Source organism: Aegilops tauschii, chromosome 6 (genome assembly GCF_002575655.3).
Source record: "Aegilops tauschii subsp. strangulata cultivar AL8/78 chromosome 6, Aet v6.0, whole genome shotgun sequence".
Lineage (NCBI taxonomy): Eukaryota > Viridiplantae > Streptophyta > Magnoliopsida > Poales > Poaceae > Aegilops > Aegilops tauschii.
Window position 1 is genome coordinate 455,833,034 of NC_053040.3, and position 20,515 is coordinate 455,853,548.

General features: G+C 47.0%; 1 protein-coding gene across 1 annotated transcript in view; it reads left to right on the forward strand.

Annotated features, from left to right (window-relative positions):
- Window positions 1–20,515, forward strand: part of LOC109755507 (heat shock cognate 70 kDa protein-like) — a 35,949-nt gene that overhangs the window by 3,705 nt on the left and 11,729 nt on the right. Inside the window, exons 2-3 of the mRNA XM_073502168.1 lie at window positions 2,342–2,597; window positions 4,079–4,941. Coding sequence (XP_073358269.1) covers window positions 2,342–2,597; window positions 4,079–4,941 — 1,119 coding nt within the window. The remainder of the gene's footprint in view (window positions 1–2,341; window positions 2,598–4,078; window positions 4,942–20,515) is intronic.

Consider the following 20,515-nt stretch of genomic DNA (forward strand, 5'->3'; position numbering starts at 1 on the left):
AAGCATGATGACATTTCTGGTTTCTATGTAACTTGAGAGGTTGTATAGTGGCAGTACATGCAATTTTATTGCCCCTTCATATCTGTTAGATGGTTAAATATGAAGCTGAAGTTCAGGATTTCAAATGTTGACCATGCTTGCTGTTGCACCAATATTTTTCCTCAGACTAGCATCGTACAAGGACAAACAATGCAATTTTGTCAATATATTTGATCAACCAAGACCTAGGGCAAATGTTCAATAAACTTTTCATAGTGTCGCGTCGCTTATATGTTTGATCTCAAAACTGAACAAACACATCACAAGCCACTTCTTGTAGTTCAGAAGCTTTACTGAACAGTATTTGCTTCAACCACGATAACTCAGAAAGTTTCAACACATAATGGATCTAGTCACTTCATGGGAACCTTTCAAACTGACTTTTTGCTTATGGCATTGATCTCAAAACCGGACAATGATGTTGCAGACCACATCCTTTAAGTCAAAAAAGGTTGCTGATCACTACATGTTTTGACCACATGAAGTCACCTATTTTTTTCAATGCATAACTGAACTAGTCACCGAATTTTTTCACAGTAGCAGCGAAGGCTTTTTTCTTCAAATCATCAAATGCCAAGCAAACTGACAGGAATTTCACTAATATGACTATGTGAGCAAGAATTGCACTAGTACAATCTGTTACTCCAGCCTACAGCTTCAGGATATAAGCATACTGACTTCATATAGGATACAAGCACTGCACTAGTACATCTTCGGCATGCCTACATCTCTACAGGCTACAGGCTATAAGCAAAGCAATTAAGCATGACATGCCATTAAGCATCGCACTAATACATCTGCTACCGTCAAGAAACAGCTTCCTACAGACGTCATGCTACAACATCGGGACTGTCGTGGTTGTAGGAGGCTATCCAGGGGGTGTTGGCGCCGCATTTGAGACGAGTCGTCACCGTCACGGAACCATCAATTCGCCATGGCTTCGTCGTTGAGACGGCCGCCGGATCTCCGTTGTTGTCGCTGGTCGCCGTTGTCGTCCCTTCTTGGTTGCCGTCACAAACGGACTTCATGGGAGCCGTCCAGCCCAAGGTTGCTATCGCACGAGGGCTTGGGTTGGGATTTAGGTTTTGGAGCGATGGCGTGCGGGATTTGGCAGCAGAGGATCAGAGGATTTGGGGCAGCACGAAACGACTTGGGGACCTCGGTTGAGGATCGTGGAGGACAGACTTTTGGGGGGTTTGCTGCAAAATAAATGGTTGTTAGGTCCAAAAGCGGGCGGCTAATTGTAAATGTTCCTGTTGCTGCACGGGAGGCGCATGATTTAGTGTTAATGGCTGAGATCACAGGGATACATGGATACACAATAAGCTCGGATTCACGAGATATGCTGCCCTCCTTCTATCAGTTAATCAAGCTTCTCAGGTTCATGGGTTTGTGTCACGGCGTTTTGTACTTGTGTCAGTAGTATTGACAAGATCGACATCCCTGCCATCTCTTATATTCTTCAGTTGTGAGATATGTTGCAGTTCCCACGGTTGAATATCAGGAAAATATTATCAAAACCTTAAGGGATCAATTCTTGGCCGAGACATAAAAATACAAATATGTATGTTGTTGGATTTCAAAAAATATATAGATAAGCTTCAGTGAATTTGCAGTTTTACCTTAATAATATGTGCGGGTAGAGATTATTCAAAATAATCATTTTACCAAAGCTCATAATTTTCCCTATTGCCTAAATTTAATCATGCCCTTGAATTTTGGCTTAGTTTTGTCTGAAATTAATTTCCATAGTTTGTATCCAATCATGACTATATTTTTTGTTAGTTGACGGCTAGAAAAAGCTCTTGCAAGCTCTAGATGCATAGGAACATCTATCCCACAAATAATTAACTATAATTATTTAGCATACCTAAAACTGAGAAATGCATTCTACTATATCACCAAAATGATGAGTCATTTATTTTTCTTTAGGTAACAGTGATGGCTTATTAATTCAACTATATCACCAAAATGAAAGTTTCGGAAATTACAGATTAGTGCACAACCTATTGTAAAAGATATAATCAAGAAACAAAAATCACATCATTGTATGTTACTTAGTGACTCAGCCATATAAAAAACAAGAAACATTAATTTTGCATTTTGACGTGGGCCTATTTTGTGAACCTGGTATTTTTGTTATATAAGTGGTTTGTTGTAGCCAGGTCAAATGATCTTTGAATATGCATTCTTTGTTACGTTAGTTCTTAACTTTAGAATGAAATGAGATACTTCTTATTGATATATACCTCTACTTTTGCGAAATATACTATTGGAACTAACAACATCATTTTTTTTCTAGATGCGAAGCGTCTAATCGGTCGACGATTCAGTGAAGAGTCCGTGCAAGGAGATATGAAGTTGTGGCCATTCAAAGTCATTTCAGGCCGCAGTGGTCGCCCGATGATCGTGGTGAAGTACAGGGGTGAGGAGAAGCAGTTTGCGGCTGAAGAAATCTCGTCCATGGAGCTTGTTAAGATGAGGGAGACAGCCGAGGCCTACCTTGGCACCACGGTGAAGGATGCTGTCATCACCGTCCCAGTCTACTTCAACGACTCGCAGCGCCCACTACTACAAAAACAGCTATAGCCAATATGGACAATAATGACGCACTATACATGTGGTGCGCCATTACTAAATAGTAATGGCGCACTATGTGTTGGTGTGCTATTAGTGTGCAAATACTAATGGCACACCTTATTCACGGTGTGCCATTAGTAATTTTTTTTTCAAAGCTGCGCCATTACTAGTTAAACTAGTAATGGCGCACCACTCCCACGATGCGCCATTAGTAGTTTGGCCCAAACATTCCCCCGAATGCAGCCCCCCTCCCCCTGACCGCCTTTTCAGTTTTAAAAAAATAAAATAAAATGATAGAAATGTCAAAAAAATAAAAGAAAATAAGATTCCCATGTGATATGTGGTCTAGTTGTTAGCAAAATTTACAAACATGAATTTTTGACTTTTTTGCAAAATCCCTCGAGAATTTGTAAAATGGGCATAACTTTTGCATCCGAACTCGGATGAAAAAGTTTTTTATATGAAAAATCATCTACTCGAAAAGTTACATCCGAAAAAAAGATACGGGGCTTTTAAGATCCGAAGAGTCAAAAAAATTCAAACTTACCAATGGCGCACCTGCCCATGGTGCGCCATTACTATCTTCCCGCCTTCAAAATTCAAAATAAATCAAAAAAAAAAGTTAGTAATGGCGCACCTGCCCACGATGCGCCATTACTATGCCGTATATATGGCTGGGCGTGGTCCTCTCCTCCTTACCTCTTCATTCTTCTCCTCCACTCCATCTCCTCCTCCTCCACTCCATCTCCCCTTCTCTCCTCCACCATACTACCCTCCTCCTCTCCGGCGACCTCCTCCTCCTCCTCTTCGGCGACCTCCTCCCTCCTCTCCTCCCCTCCCCTCATCGTTTCTCCTCCCTCCTCTCTGGTGATCTCCTCCTCCCTCCTCTCCGGTGAGCTCCTCCTCCCTCCTCTCCTCCCCTCCCCTCACGGTTTCTCTTTCCTCCTCTCCGGTGCTCCGGTGAACTCCTCTCCGGCGACCTCCTCCTCCTCTCCGGCGATGTAGGCGAGCGCCTCTCCGGTGACCTCCTCCTCCTCCTCTCCGGTGACCTCGGCCCTCCTCTCCGGCGAACTCCTCTCCGGAAAAAAAACACGGCAAAAAAACATACAAGATCCAAAAACCAGAACAAAATTTGAAAAAAATTCATGAAAAAAACAAGCAAAAAAACGAGCAAAAAATGGGCAAAAAATCGCGATCCAGATCCAAATTCAAAATTCAAAAATAGCAATGGCGCACGGTGGGGGTTAGACGGTGCGCCACTACTATTTTCCCGCCTTCAAAATTCAAAAATACTAATGGCGCACCAGTGGCCTATACTAATGGCGCACCGTGGCCTATACTAATGGCGCATCAGTGATGCGCCATTAATATTTAATACTAGTGGCGTGGTACTAGTGGCGCACCAGTAGTGCGCCATTAGTAGGCAAAACTGGTGCGCCACTAGTAGGCCTTTTCCTAGTAGTGGCCAGTCCACCCTCGATGCTGGCGCCATCGCTGGCCTCAACGTCACACGCATCATCAACGAGCCCTCCGCTGCTGCCATCGCCTATGGTCTTGGCAATACTTCTGCTTATGGCGGAGCAAAGACGGTGCTCACATTTGATTTTGGTGGTGGTACCTTGGATATCTCTGTCGTCAACATCGACGAAGGCACATTTACAGTTAAGGCCACCTCTGGTGACACCCACCTTGGAGGGGAGGATATCAACAACCGGATGGCGGAGCACTTCGTTCAGGATTTCTTCAAGAAACACAAGAGTGACCTCAGAGGCAGCCCGAAGGCACTTATGCGGCTTAGGATGGCCTGCGAGAGGGCCAAGAGGATGCTGTCTTCCACGGCGCAGGCCAAGTTTGAGATCGACTCACTCCACAACGGCATTGACTTCTGTGGGACCATCACCCGGGCGCGTTTCGAGGAGCTCAACTTGGACCTCTTCAGCAAGTGCATTATGCATGTGGCGAAGTGCCTTGGCGATGCTGAGATGGACAAGTCACAGGTCCACGACGTCGTGCTCGTGGGTGGCTCCACCAAGATCCCCAAGGTGCAGCAGATGCTGCAGGATTTCTTTGACGGGAAGAAGCTCTGCAAGAAAATTAATCCGGACGAGGGCGTCGCCTACGGCGCTGCTGTTCAGGCCGCCATCCTCAACGGCGAGTACAACCAGGAGGAGCAGGACTTTCTCCTGCTTGACGTCACGCCACTCTCGCTCGGGATAGAGATAAACGACGGTGACATGTCCGTGGTGATACCCAGGAACACTACCATCCCCGGTAAGATGGACGGGGGTTACACGACCATCGTTGACAACGAGACTGGGGCACGCATCCCGGTGTAGAATTGTCTCTCATGCGACATCATTGGTTGTAATGGCTCTCATGCGACGTCTCCCAGCGCAGAAATAGCTCAAGCAAGACAACCCGTTTACGCGGCTAGTTGGCTGTTAGTTAGGCTGAGGTTTGGTTAGGACACCGGGGGTTATGTGCTCTGACTGGTGGGGTCCACCTAGGGCCACGTAGTCAAGAGTCAACCGTCCACGACTCGACCGGTGACTGTGTGACCGTGCTCGACTCGCCCGTGCTGGACTGGGCGAGCGGCGCCGCCGTAAGCATCTTCTCCGGCAGCGGTTTCTTCTCCGCGGTGGTGGAGCGCATTTCTCGGTAGCGGCAGAGCTATTGCGAGTGAGCCCGAAACCCTAGTCCCACTTCCCAGAATTTTGGGGGATCTGTGGCCTCATGCTGCCTCTCTGTTTCTTGGCGATTTAGAATCTCGATTGGATCCGGGGGCTGTTTCTTCTCCGCGGCCCGTCCGGTGGTGGAGCGCCTTTCTCGGCAGCGGCTATTGCGAGTGAGTATTTTCCAAACTCTAGTCCCATTCCTCAGAATTTTGGATAAATCTGTGGCCTCATGCTGCCCCTGTTTCTTGGCGTTTTAGAATCTCGATTGGATAGGAGCGCGGGGGCTGAATGAGATGGAGCGAGGAGACAGTGCTTCAAATCGGTAATGCCGCCCTCTTTTCTATTTTAGCTGTTATCGAACTCGATTTGGTAGTGACTGTCGCTTACACTGCTGCCGCTGCCTGCCATTGACAAAACAGGGGAGGTTCAGGTTCTGCCACCACATTTGCAATTATAGTGGAATTTTTTCCCTGTAAAGCCAAGCTCAGTGATGGCAGTGTCCAAGACATTGATAGTGATACCACCGTGAGGTTGGATGTCGAATTTGCAGATGTTGATCCCCAGGAATTGGAGAGCATGAAGGAGAAGGCCGTGGGCAATTTGGTGGAGAGAATTGGGGAGAGTATTGTTTGGGGTCCAGAACAAGAGGTATCTCTGCAAAGTTTCGATAACTATAATGGTGAATATGTGAGAATTGAAGATGGAGAATCCATGGTTGCTGAAATTGATCAGCAAGAAGGGTGGGCAAGCAAACAAGTAACATTTTATGCTGAGCTAATTGATCTGCAAACTCATTCCAGAGTTGGTTATGTGCCATCAAAGATGGCTGCACAGGTGGAAGATAATGAGTGGGTTTCACAAAAGAAGATGTTGGCATTGTTGACTGAACCGACTGTAGTAGCTGAAGATACAGGGATTGATGCAGATGGAGAGGAGGGAACCCATGGTGCTAGGAAGATTGTTGTTGACTGGAATGTAGTAGAGTTGAATGAAAAAACAGATTTGGTCATTACACCAATATCTGACATTGATATGGCCGAAATGTTTGGCATTCAAGTTGATGACAAATATAAGGAGAAGGATGACAGTTCTTTGCCTGCTGATGGTAACACATGCCCTAGAAATGCAAATGAGGATGAAGAAGAGCTGATGAGAGAGGCTGCAGATGATGTGGATGATGCAGATGATAATGAGCTGGTTTGTTCGTATGACAAAGAGAACCCAGTTATTGAGGTGGGAAAGTTGTGGCCAAGCATGAAGGAGTTTTGGATGTCTTTCAGGACCTATGCAGTGAAAAAAGAGTTTGATGCCAAGACCATGTGGACTGATCGAAAGAAATTTTATGCTCGGTGCAAAGGTTATGATGGTGGTGGCAATCCTTGCAAATGGTACTTGTCTGCCAGACTACAACCTGATGGAAGTACAGTAAGGGTACACTACTGGAATCAGCTATTTTGCCGTCTGCCACGGCGGACGGCAAAGGCACGAACGGCGGACGGCAAAGGCCTTTGCGTCAGCCGCGGACGGCAAAAGGCTCTGGCAAAGTAGGCTACGGTAAACAGCTACTTTGCCGTCTGCTTCCTGGCGGCTGATGGCAAAGGCCCTTTGCCGTCTGCCGCGGACGGCAATAATTGTGCCTTCAGTCCGTTAAGTGGCTAACGGCAGGCCTTTGCCGTCCGCCGCGGACGGCAAACTTTCTAGTGCCTTTGCCGTCTGCCATATGATGTCATCTACACGTCACTACATGGCAGGCCTTTGCCGTCCGCCGCTGACGGCAAACTCTTTTACTCTTTGCCGTCTGGCACTGTAGGCAAATTGACCAAATGGGTCAGCTCCCAGGAAGCACAGCTGGATGCCACGTGGCCTCTTTGCCGTCCGCTGCAGACGGCAAAGAGCCTGCATATTGGCTATTTTTTCTGTTTTTTATTAAATCCAACAATTTTCATCACAAATATATATGACATATGTAGATATATTTCACAGCAAACATATAAGATATATATGATATATATGACAACAATTTTCACAGCAAACATATAAGATATCCATCCAACATGCAGAGTTCCATCATACATAGTTCCATCACATATGTTCCATCCAACTACCAAGTTCCATCATACATAGCATAGTTCATCAAACTACCAAGATACATGCATAGTTCAACGATACAAAAGAAACAGAGAAAGGGATAAGGAGCACTCCATCTATGCAAGCTTTCGTCAAGTGAATGAAATCTGCAAAATGAAAAATAAGAAAGTTAGAAATAGGTGACTAGAACAAGAAAAAGACTAGAACAAGAAGAGTATGTCATTTATGGGCTAACTTACGTGAAATGGATCATATATGAGCTAACTAAGTTGAAATGGGTCGTTTATGAGCTAAGTAAGGTCAAATGGATCGTTTTTGAGGTAACTAAGGTGAAATGGATCGTTTTTTAGCTCACTTAGGTCAAATGGATCATTTATGAGCTAACTTAGTTGAAATGGATCGTTTTTGAGCTAACTTTGTTGAAATGGATCATTTATGAGCTAATTTAGTTGAAATGGATCTTTTTGAGCTAACTTTGTTGAAATGGATCATTTAAGAGCTAATTTAGGTGAAATGGATCGTTTTTTAGCTCACTTAGGTCAAATGGATCATTTATGAGCTAAATTAGTTGAAATGGATCGTTTATGAGATAACCTAGGTAAGATGGGTCATTTTGGAGTTAACCTAGGTGAAATGGGCCATTTTAAAGCTAACGTAGGTAAAATGGATCATTTAGGAGCTAATCTAGGTAAAATGGGTCATTTTTGAGCTAACTTGGATGAACTGCATCATTTATAAGCTAACCTAGGTAAAATGGGTCATTTTGGAGGAAAAGAAGCTAACTCTAGGTCATTATGGTAAGCATATTGGAGGAAATAAAGCTAAGTCTAGGTCTTTATGCATTTGTTAAGCAAAACACTAGAGAAACTTACCGTGATCAGGGAGGTGTAGGAATGGGGTGGCTAGTGCCGCTACCTGGAGAAGGATCGTGCGATGCGTTTCTGGAGTTAAGCTGCACCAAAGATCATTTCCAATGTCTCGTTAGCATTATGACACTCAAATGTTAAGACTAGCAAGTAATGTCCATTCAAATTAAACTCACCGTGCTCCCAGGAGCAATCACTGGCATCGGCGGAGCGGGCTGACCGGACTTCTCGCACACAGACTGCACATTTGGTTTTCACAACAGAGTCATACTAGTTAGTAATGAGACTCAAATGTTAAGACTAGCAAGTAATCTGCAGAAGAAACTTACCACAAGGAGCTCGTACATGGCCCTTGCCTGCATGTCATTCCGTGCCCTCTCCTCCTCCATCATCTTTCTCGTCCTCTCCTCCATCTCCCGCTGCCTCTCCGCCGCCTCCGCCAGAAGTTTCTCCGTTCTATCTCTCTCAGTCTGTATAGCAGCCTGCAACACCACTCACATGACCATTTGTAATCATTGATGGAAGTGCACACAATGTAATGGAGAAAGATAACTGAGTACGTATCACTAACCTTGATGGCGAGTTGCACTGGCCGTTCACGAGGCCTTATCTCAGGAGCGGAGCTCGACTGGCGCGCCTTGATCTCCGGGAGAGTGCTAGGACAACGGATAAGTCCATCTCCAATGGCTATGGAGCCATGGGACCTCCCGCCACCAGATATCATCACCAGCTCTCGATCAATGGGACCCTGGCTCGGGTTAAAGTCCTCCCCTTTCCTCACCTTCCCCTCATCTCTATATCTCACGAGCTTGTTGTGGGAGGAGATGTTGGTGAAGTTGTTTGCATCATCGAGGTCAGACTGAGAGAAAGCCTTGACTTTCTTGAAAGAGGCAGTGTGGGCCATGGCATACAGGTCGTACACCTCTGGCACCTTATCCGCCTTATTGTGGCGTGCCTGAAAGAGAGAAACAATGAAAATTAGTAATTAAAGGGCTCAAGCTAGCATGATGAATGAATTGCATGAATCATGAAGCAAACCACATACCCAGTTGCGCCCGAACTGATATAAGTTGGAGCTCCCTTGATGGTGTGGCACACCTTCCATTTGGGCACGTTTGTCCTTGGCCTCATTGTGGAGGGCTAGCCATTCTTTTGAGCACCACTCATCGACCAACACCTCCCAACAATCCATCCGATGCGCACACCATCTTGGAGGCGCCTAAGTTAGCAAATAGAAACTTGAGCGCTACGGCTAAGAATTACTAAATGAAGGAACTTAAGTAGAAGGCCTTAAGAATTACCTTCATGTACTGCTCCTTACTCAGGAACTTATCGCGGCACGCCGGCTTGGTCTTCTTGATACCACGCAAGGCGTAGTAGTCTCGAACAGCCTGCACCCGAGCCTCTTGCCGTAAGTTCTGAAGTAGGCGCTTGCAGACGTTCTCGATAACATGTGCCGCGTCCTCCTCGTATCCCTCCTCACACCTGTAGAATGTCTGCAATCAAATGAGACAATATTGATTAGTACAATTAATAACTAGCTAGTTGAAGATTTTGAAATGTGTAAAGGAGAAATTACCCAGAACTTTCTGATCACCATGTCTGCCCTCGTGTCGCACCCGACACCGTCGACAATCTCATCCGGCGGGGCCGGGGCAGCCACGTAGTGCTCCCAGCTCAATCCAAGCTCTGGAAGCCTACCCTCACCAGGCAACGTGACAAACCCCGGGAAGTTTTGCCGGCAAAGAACTCCAAGGAAGGAGTTGGGCCGGCGGACACTATGATGGTGGTCCCAACCCCTGCAGCATGACAAGGCCAACGCATTAGTTATTTGAAGAAACGTGAATGCAGAAGGTACAAAAATATTAAATGCACTTACGTAGCCTCCTCCTCGGACGAGTCCACCCTAGCAGTCACGTGCTCGGGTGAAACAGCTGGGGGTGGCGGCGAGGAAGGCGCCGTAGCAGTCACCCTACCTCCTCTCCCACGACCACGTGCCCCACCTCCTCTCTTCCTACCTCGTCCCCTGCTGGGCACCGCGGTCGACGAAGAAGGGCCCGGCGGTGTGGACATACTGTCCAGCAACGCTCGGCGGAGAGGTGCGTCTGGAATCGAAGACCTCAGACCACGCGCCGACGAAGAAGGGGCCTTGGCGCGCTCCCGACCAGCGCCCACCATCTTTCAACACCTGCCATGACAAACAGTAAACGAAATTAGTACAACATAAAAAAAAGACCGACATGAATAATAATATGTGTATCACTTAAGTGTATCATCATCAAGTACAACATTAAAAAATTTAATACCTGACACTACTAATAATCTCGATCAGTATCATCAATAAATGCATAATCATCATCATCACTATAATCAATGACGGGCTCATAGGGTTCAGTGGCATCAACATGTGGAAGGCCACCTTGACGTAATCGGTCAAGCAATGACAGGTCATCCGCAGCAGTAACCTCTTCTTGTTCCGGTTCTTCTTGTTCCTCCTCTGGGGTGATGTCGGATTCACTGTCGCTGTCTACTTCAATGTTTTGGGGTGAAGTATAGCGGTTCTTGAAACGCTTTTTGGAAAGACGTGTCTCTTGGAAGAATTCTCCTTCATATGTGTCTGGGTTAATGTGAGGTTCATAATCCTCTTCCTTTGGGGGAGATAGTCTAGCACGTGGCGGCACTTCATAAACGACATCCCAACCTTTCAGATTTGGATTAGTTTGGCAGGCCCACGGTAGATAGAATACTTGGGTCGCCTGTTGAGCCGTAATATAGACATCAGGAACATCTAAATGGGTGCTTTGGTTGATTTCAACTAGCCCTATATGTTCATGAGTCCTTCTGGTCTCCTTCGGCTGAAACCAATAACATTTGAAGACTACGACATTCGGTGGGTTTTCACCATAGAATAGAAGTTCATAAACTGCTTCAACTCTCCCATAATACTCGGTACCTCCTTCGCCGATAGCAGATACACAACAATTTGTAGACTTTCGGTCGGCCATAGATAGCTCTTTGCCATAGGTACGAAAGCGATACCCGTTGATGTCGTATTTGTCAAATGAACGGACCTTATAGTCAAAACCATTAGCGACTTGTCTCAATTCGGCGTCCATAGACTCTGAATTAGCCTACAAGTTTAATATGAAAGGATTGTTGCATTACGCACAAATTAGCGAATGAAACCGGGATAGCCGCCTACAAATTAGCCTACAAGTCTAATAGAAATTACCGTTTGTTTGAACCAAGAGATGAAACCGGGATAGCCGCCTCCTTGCTTTGCGAGAAGCTCATACTCTTCGACAGAATCCTTTTGGATCACCGCTCCATACGAGAATAAGGTGACGTATCGACTGTATGAAATATCCAGGAATAAGAGCAGTTCAAAGGAAATAGAAGTTGCGAAACTATGTACCGAGAACTAACTCGATGTACGGCCGCACTTCTATCAGGTTGTTGAAGATATACAACAAAATGGTCCGCCATTGTTCGTTATCCAAAGATACTGGATTTGAAACACTGGCTGGTGCGAGATTCCCTTTGAATAGGCTGAGGTTGGATCCACCCTTTTTAGGGTCGTCAGCATTGTACCGAGGCTTCGGATTATGCAAATGACGATTTTTGGCTTCGTAGTGTGCTGTCACGAAGTTTGCCGCCTCCTCAGTGATGAATGCCTCAGCCATCGATGCTTCAATTCTACATTTATTTTTACATTTTTGTCGAAGCGTCTTCTGCATCCTCTCAGTTGGGTAGCACCAACGATTTTGCACGGGCCCCCCCAATCTTGCCTCGGTCGGGAGATGCAAAATCAAATGTTGCATTGGATTAAAGAAAAGCCCGGTGGAAAGATCTTCTCTAACTTGCAGATCAACTCCGGCGCCAACTCTTCCATTTCTTCTAGCACGCCAGGCGATAGTTCTTTCGCACAAAGAACACAGAAGAAATAGCTGAGTTCTGCCAGTACTAGCCATTCATCCTCAGGGATGAAGCAACGCAACATCACCGGCATTACCCGCTCAATCCATATGTGCCAATCATGACTCTTGAGACCAAATATCTTCAATTTATCAAGACTGGCTCCCCTCTGTAGATTCGCTGCATACCCATCGGGGAACATCAACTGCATTTTCACCCACAAGATAATTTCCCTCATAGCTGGCCTTCCAAGATTGAACCATGCCTTTGGCTTCGTCCAGTTCTGCTTTCCTTTCAGTTCTTTCATGTTTTGTAACGGCCTATCACATAGCGCCTCCAGATCGACTCTAGCCTTAGTATTATCCTTTGACTTCCCATCTATGCCGAACAATGTACCAAAAAGTGCCTCGGCGATATTCTTCTCAGTGTGCATCACGTCGATGTTGTGTGGGCAAAGGAGGTCTTTGAAGTAAGGCAGATCCCATAAGCATGTTTTGTGAGTCCAGGCGTGCTTAGAATTATACCCCTTGAAGTACCCTGGACGCTCTGGATCTGGCTCGAGAGCGTTTAACTGATCCAGGGTCTGTTGGCCTGTCAATGCAGGTGGTGCAGAGTTTTTGACAACTCTACCTCTGATGAAGTTCTTCTTGTCTTTCCTGAACTTATGGCGAGGATTCAGGAACTGTCTATGCATGTCGAAGCAAGAAAACTTGCGACCGGCCTGAAGCCAACGAAACTCAAGAGCTCCCTTGCATGTGGGGCACGGGAACCTTCCATGCACACACCAGCCAACGAATAGCGCATACGCCGGCAAGTCATGCGTCGAATACATGTACCAGACACACATTATGAAGTTCCGTTTGCTATAGGCATCGTATGTCTTGAACCCATTATCCCAGGCTTCTTGCAATTCGTCCTTAAGCGGTTGCATGTACACATTCATAATTTTCCCCGGATAGTTGGGCCCTGGAATTATCAACGTCAGGAAAATGTTCTTTCTTTGCATAATCTGTCCGGGGGGAGATTGAGTGGAAAGACAAATACGGGCCAACAACTGTATTGGGCTGCCGTCATACCAAACACACTGAACCCATCCGTGCTGATGCCGACTCGAGGATGCCTTGGATCTTCCGCTTTGTCACCATGTAATTCATCAAACGTTTTCCACGCAACACCATCCGATGTGTGTACAATCATCAGATTCCCATCTGCATCTAGTTCGGTTCTTTTGCCCGTTTTGTGCCATGTCATCTGTCTGGCCGTCTCTTCGACCATGAAAAGACGTTGAAGTCTTGGTACGATTGGCATATACCGAAGAACACTAACGGGGATTTTGGTCTGTGTCTTCTCACCCATACCGTTGTCTACCACAACATACCTGGAAGACTTGCAAATGGGACAATAGTTCAAGTCCGCATAGTCAAGCCTAAACAAGACACATCCTTTCTCACAGGCATGTATCTTATCATAGGGCATCTTCAGTGCACGGAGGATTTTGTCCGACTGGTACAGGTTTGCAGGCATTACATGGCCTTTTTGTAGAAAGCGTCCAAATACTGTCATCATTGCATCGTAGCATTCTCTGCCCAAGTTGAACTGAGCCTTTAGAGCCATTACTTGTGAGATGGCATCCAACTGACAAAGCTCAGTGTGCTCATGGAGCGGACGTTTTGAAGACTCCAACATTTCATTGAAGGCCTTTGCAGATTCCTCCATCTCCTCGTCCGAATCCCGAGCATCATCAAAGTCTTGCACCATGTTTTCCATCCCGGTACCATGCTCGTCAGTGCGACGACGATCCACCTCAGCTTGGTCACGTTGGGCAGACTCACCATGAAATGTCCACACCGTATAATCGGGCGTAAAACCACTCTTCTGCAGGTGTTTGCCCATTTCAGCCTCTGTCCTCTTTTCCCAATTGCCGCACCGTAAACAGGGGCACCAGGTTTTCCTCTGGCCATTTGCAAATGCGGCTCGCACAAACCCCTTAGTTTTTGTGAACCATTCAGTGCTCCATTTGTTCTTACCAGTGTGACCGGTGTACATCCATGCACGATCACTCATCTTGACTTTCAGAGCTACTAGACACACAACAAATATATATATAATTCACCATGTATATATTCATCAGTTGATCTACTTTGTCAATTTTATTACGTCCATGCAACCTACACTCTAATAGGTAATGATAGGTCCTAATCCCACCCGAGTATGTTTAGATTGGGTTCATTTTCCCATGCTATGCTCCGGATCCTACGCAAAATTTCGGCAGCACCTCCCCGCTGTTCTCCTGATACACGTCTCTGCAATAAACAGAGAGGATGTGTACCCGGAGAACAACAGGGGAGGCACTGACGAAATTTATGCGTCGGATCCGGAGCAAAGCATATGGGAAAACGAACCCAATCTAAACATACTCGGGCTGTCCATGGATAGCGTTGGACAATTCGAAAGAATCAAGGTTATAAATATGCAAATGCATGCATATTAATAACTATGACGCTTTCGAACGGGAGACACATATTGGTTACGCATACTAATGATTCAAGACACATATATAGCTAGCTATCAAGTTTCATCGGAATAGATCAAATAATTAATGGGGGAGGAGGACATGTCATTTGTGCTCACCCACGAACAAAGGGGCAGAGCTCGTCAAACGCACGGCGAGGTCGTCGAACACCAAACCTCGCAGCGATGAAACAACTGCACATTTAAAACTACCCGATCAACACAATTATATATGATGTTTTTCATAACAAAATCGAAAGATATATGACCTAACTAATAATTCACAAATATATGACCCCGTCGGCTTCTGGAAGGCCAAAGAACACCTTTTCGGGGTCGGGGTCTCGGGGTCGGGGTCTCGGGTCGGGGTGTCGGGTCGGGGTCGGGGTCGGGGTGCCGTGTCGGTGTCGGGGTCGGGGTGTCGGGTCAGGCTCGGGGTCGGGGTGTCGGGGTCGGGGTCGGGGTCGGGGTCTCGGGGTCGGGGTGTCGGGTCGGGGTGCCAGGTCGGGGTCGGGGTGCCGTGTCGGTGTCGGGGTCAGGGTGTCGGGTCAGGCTCGGGGTCGGGGTCTCGGGGTCGGGGTGTCGGGTCGGGGTGCCGTCTCGGGGTCGGGGTGTCGGGTCGGGGTGCCGGGTCGGGGTCGGGGTGCCGTGTCGGTGTCGGGGTAAGGGTGGGTGTGGTGTCAGGGTGTCGGTGTCGGGGTGTCGTGTTGGTGTCGGGGTCGGGGTCTCGGGGTCGAGGTGTCGGGTCGGGGTGCCGGGTCGGGGTCGGGGTGCCGTGTCGGTGTCGGGGTCGGGGTGTCGGGTCAGGCTCGGGGTCGGGGTGTCGGGGTCGGGGTTGGGGTCGGGGTGCCGGGTCGGGGTCGGGGTGCCGTGTCGGTGTCGGGGTCGGGGTGTCGGGTCAGGCTCGGGGTCGGGGTGTCGGGGTCGGGGTGTCGGGGTCGGGGTCGGGGTGTCGTGTCGGGGTGCCGGGTCGGGGTCGGGGTGCCGTGTCGGGTCGGGGTTTTTTCCTCTTTTTTCCTTTTCTTCTTCTTCCTATTCTTCCTTTTCTTCCTCTTCTTCTTTTTTCTTCTCCTCCTCCTCCTCTTCTTCTTCCTTTCCTTTTTCCTTTTTCCTCTTCTTCTTCTCCTCCTCTCCTCTTTTTTCTTCTTCTTCTTCCTCTTCTTCTTTTTTCTTCTCCTCCTCCTCTTCTTCTTCTTCCTTTCCTTTTTCCTCTTCTTCTTCACCTCCTCTCCTCTTTTTTCTTCTTCTTCTTCCTCTTCTTCTTTTTTCTTCTCCTCCTCCTCTTCTTCTTCTTCCTTTCCTTTTTCCTCTTCTTCTTCTCCTCCTCTCCTCTTTTTCTCTTCTTCTTCTTCTTTCCTCAAACTAAACTAAACCTAAAACTAAACCTAAAACTAAAACTAAACTAAAACTAAACCTAAAACTACAACTAAAACTAAAACTAAAAAGGAAAAAAAATAGAAAAAAGAGAAAAAAAAGAAAAAAAGGGGGGCTCACCTGGGGCAGGGCCGGTGGAGGAGGCCGGTGGAGGAGGGGGGCGGGGCGGTGGAGGAGGCGGCCTGGGGCGGCGGGGGGCCGGGCCCGGGGCGGTGCGGCGCGGGGCGGCGGGGGGCCGGGGCGGGGGGCGACGGGGCGGTGGGGCGGCGGGGCCCCGGGGCGGTGGGGTGACGGGGCGGCGGGGGCGACGGGGCGGCGGCGGCGGTGGGGTGGGAGGAGAGAACGGCGAGGAGAGAAAGTGAGTAACGGGCGGGGGGGTATGGGCCGTTAGGTAGTGCCCACTTTGTCGTCCGCCTCTCTTTGCCGTCCGCCTTTTTGCCTCTTTGTCGTCTGCTAGCAGACGGCAAAGAGGTGGGCCGTTAAGTTTTTCCCAAACGGGCGGGGGGTGGGGGCCACCTCACTCTTTGCCGTCTGCCAGCGGACGGCAAAGATTCTTTGCCGTCTGCTGGCAGATGGCAAAGAGCTTCTTTGCCGTCTGCCGTTTCTTTGCCGTCTGCTTTTGTGTAGCTGATGGCAAAGAGCTTCTTTGCCGTCAGCTAGCAGACGGCAAAGAGCTGGCAGATGGCAAATTAGCTGATTCCAGTAGTGGTAAATCAAATACCACACCAGCATACATGTATGACCACTTCAGAGAGAGTTTCAAAGATGATATCACAGCTTTGGGTTACAGAGAAGATTACTCCTATTTTAGCCAAGACTCCAAACACTACAGCAAAGAGGCTTAAAGTTGACTTGGAGAAGCTGTACCCCATCCAGCTGCAATATACCACAGTGTGGAAAGCAAAACAAAGGGCCATGAAATCATTGTATGGTGACTGGGCAAATACATTTAGGATGTTGTATAGTTTTAAAGCAGAGGTGGAGAAGAGGTCACCTGGAAGTGTGGTGGAGATAGATACAGAGGTAAGAGAGGATGGCAAGGTTTTATTCAGCAAGTTTTTTATGTGTTTGAAGCCTTGCATAGATGGATTCAAAGCAGGTTGTCGTCCATATTTGAGCATAGACTCATCTTTTTTGACTGGAAAGTGGAATGGTCAGTTGGCTGCATGCAATGCTCTAGATGGACACAACTGGATGTTCCCAATTGCAATAGGAATGTTTCAATCAGAGACAGAGGCATCATGGATATGGTTCATGATGCAACTGAAAAGATGCATAGGGCCAGTTTCTCCTTTGGCCATCCACACAGATGCATGTAATGGGTTGGAAAATGCAGTAAAAAATGTTTTCCCCCATGCTGAGCAGAGGGAGTGCTTTGGACATATGTGGATGAATCTGATAAAAAAATTCAGAGGAGATGAATTTGGGCGCATGTGGCCAGCAGCAAGATCCTACACCAGACAGACACATTCCTATCACCTTGGTAAGATATTGGCATCATGTAGTGATAATGAATTTGCTTCATGGTTGAACACACACCATTCTCTGTTGTGGTATAAATCAGGTTTTAATACTGCCATAAAATGTGATCATATCAATAACAACTTGGCAGAAAGTTTTAACAACAAAGTGAAGGATTTGAAAGACTTGCCTGTGCATGACATGGTGGACCAAATAAGGATCATGATCATGCGTTTATGGGAGTTGAGAGGAAAAATTGCTAATATTTTGGACGGGGACAAGCTTCCAGCAGTGGTACAATAGGTGGTCAACAGGAGTAGAAATCTTTCACATCTATCTGTTGAGAAATCTTCCTTGTGGGGTGCTGAAGTTAGAGATACAAAGAGTGGCAAGAGGCATGTGGTAAATACTGAGTTGCATGAGTGCACTTGCCAAGAGTGGCAACACACTGGAAAACCATGTGAGCATTCCATACTTTTTTTGGCATCTAAACCCAGGTTAAATATGCACCCATATTTGCATGAGTATTATTCAGTACAAAAATTCAAAGCTGCATATGCAAGTCCAATTCCTGCACTGACTGACCAATCTCAGTGGCCTGAGGTGGAAATAGAATTTACCTTGTGTCCCCCTGTCACTAGAAGAAAGGCTGGGAGGCCAAAACAGAGCAGATTCAAAGCTTGGTTTGAGAAAGGTGGTTGTAGTAAGAAGGGGAAAAGGAAAAGGAAAAGAATGATAAGCCCAAAAGGGCTCAAAAAGGTAACAAAAATAGGTGCAAGTTGTGTGAGGTACTTGGGCACAGAGTTGGTTCATCCAAATGCATCTACACTCCTCAGAGGCCAAAGTATGTTTATGTTACTGTTTTTGCAAGTTTTTGATTTTGCTACTTGTTCTAGTATCTAACCAAGTGAAATGCTTTATTTTTTAGGAGGAAGCGTGCAGAAAAAGCCCCACCTCTTGTTGTTGAACAGTGCTGGCCAGTGAAAAAAGCAAGACTCAGTGGCTTTAGAAGGAAGAGCACTAAGTAGATAATGTTTGGTGACAAAGATATGGAGCAAACTGAAACTGTTACTGCTGAACATGAGCTAAGTGTTTCTGTTTTGGACGATGTGATGCATACTGAATCTGTTTTGCAGGCGCTAGGGCAATCTGAAACTGTTGCAGATGAAGCAACTGTTGTGCTGCCATGCGAATCTGCTTTGACAGCTGTGTTGCCATGTTTGGAGGTTGTGGTGCCAAGTGTTGAGTTGCAAACTGAAGTAGTTGAACAATGTGTGCCATCTACTCAAGCTACAGAAGTGCAAACTGAAGAAGTGGGACATGATGAGGGGCAAAAGTTGAGGGGGCCTAGTGGAGTTGGCAAGAAAACCAAGGGGCCAAAAAGCAAGAGCATCAGCATCAACAAACTATGCGCCGTGGAACCAAACGGTGGAAAAAAGGAGAAGAAATCGAGTGGTAGAAAGAAGCAAAAGAAATAAAGTCGAAATCATTCAAATTTGATGTGAAAACTTATGTTTGTTGTCATTTGATGTGAAAACTTATGTACTTTCATGTGAAAACTTACGTGCTATGATGTTGATTTGACTTGAAATAAAATTCAAATTTGAACCGACATTCAAATTTGAACCTATCTCCAATATTTTTGGAGTTCATTTGTTTGTTCTGTGATGTTGCATTGTTTTATGTACTACTATGCACTTTAGTTCATAAATCCAACCCTTTTTGTGAAGTCCAACTCATAGTCACTGAAAATGTTGTCCAAACAGGCTCCAAAGTAAGGGAAAACGACCCCATTTCTAAGCAAGTTTTTTTCGACCTTCTCAAAATCACAAAAAAAGATTTTCTTAGCTTATATTATACCTATATAGGATCAATACGAAGTCTCACCTTTTTTGAATAAGTATTCATATTATTAATTTATTTTTGAAAAAACACCCTTTAATACAAAGTCAGCAATAAAACAAGTTTAAAAATTTAAAATGCAAAAATAACTTCAGATCCTCCTTAGTCACTCCAAAATGAAGCTAAGGTGAGGTTTTTGATTTTTTGCATTTTCAAAACCTCAAACCCTCTTCTCACTCCTTTAAACTCTATGCAACCTCAGTCGAGATAGTCCAATTTGTGAAGGTTATTGTAGGGGATCGTAGCAGAATTTTAAAATTTTCGACGCATCACCAAGATCCATCTATGGAGTCTACTAGCAATGAGAGGGAAGGAGTGCATCTACATACCCTTGTAGATCGCGAGCGGAAGCGTTCTAGTGAACGGGGTTGATGGAGTCGTACTCGTCGTGATCCAAATCACCGATGACCGAGCGCCGAACGGCGGCACCTCCGCGTTCAACACACGTACGGAGCAGTGACATCTCATCCTTCTTGATCCAGCAAGGGGGAAGGAGAGGTTGATGGAGATCTAGCAGCACGACGGCGTGGTGGTGGAAGTAGCGGGGATCCCGGCAGGGCTTCGCCAAGCGCAAGCGGGAGAGAGGTGTGTCACGGGAGGGAGAGGGAGGCGCCAAGGGCTAGGGTACAGCAGCCCTCCCTCCCCCCCTTTATATAGGCCCCCTAGGGGGGGGGGGCGCCGGCCCCTGGGATCCCATCTACAGGGGGGCGGCGGCCAAGGGGGGGAAACTTCCCCTCCAAGTCAGGTGGGGCGCCCCCACCCCCAGGGTTCCAACCCTAGGCACAGGGGGAGGCCCATGGGGGGCGCACCAGCCCACTAGGGGCTGGTTCCCCTCCCACTAGGGGCTGGTTCCCCTCCCACTTCAGCCCATGGGGCCCTCCGGGATAGGTGGCCCCACCCGGTGGACCCCCGGGACCCTTCCGGTGGTCCCGGTACAATACCGATAACCCCCGAAACTTTCCCGGTGGCCGGAACTGGACTTCCTATATATAATTCTTCACCTCCGGACCATTCCGGAACTCCTCGTGACGTCCGGGATCTCATCCGGGACTCCGAACAACTTTCGGGTTTCCGCATACTAATATCTCTACAACCCTAGCGTCA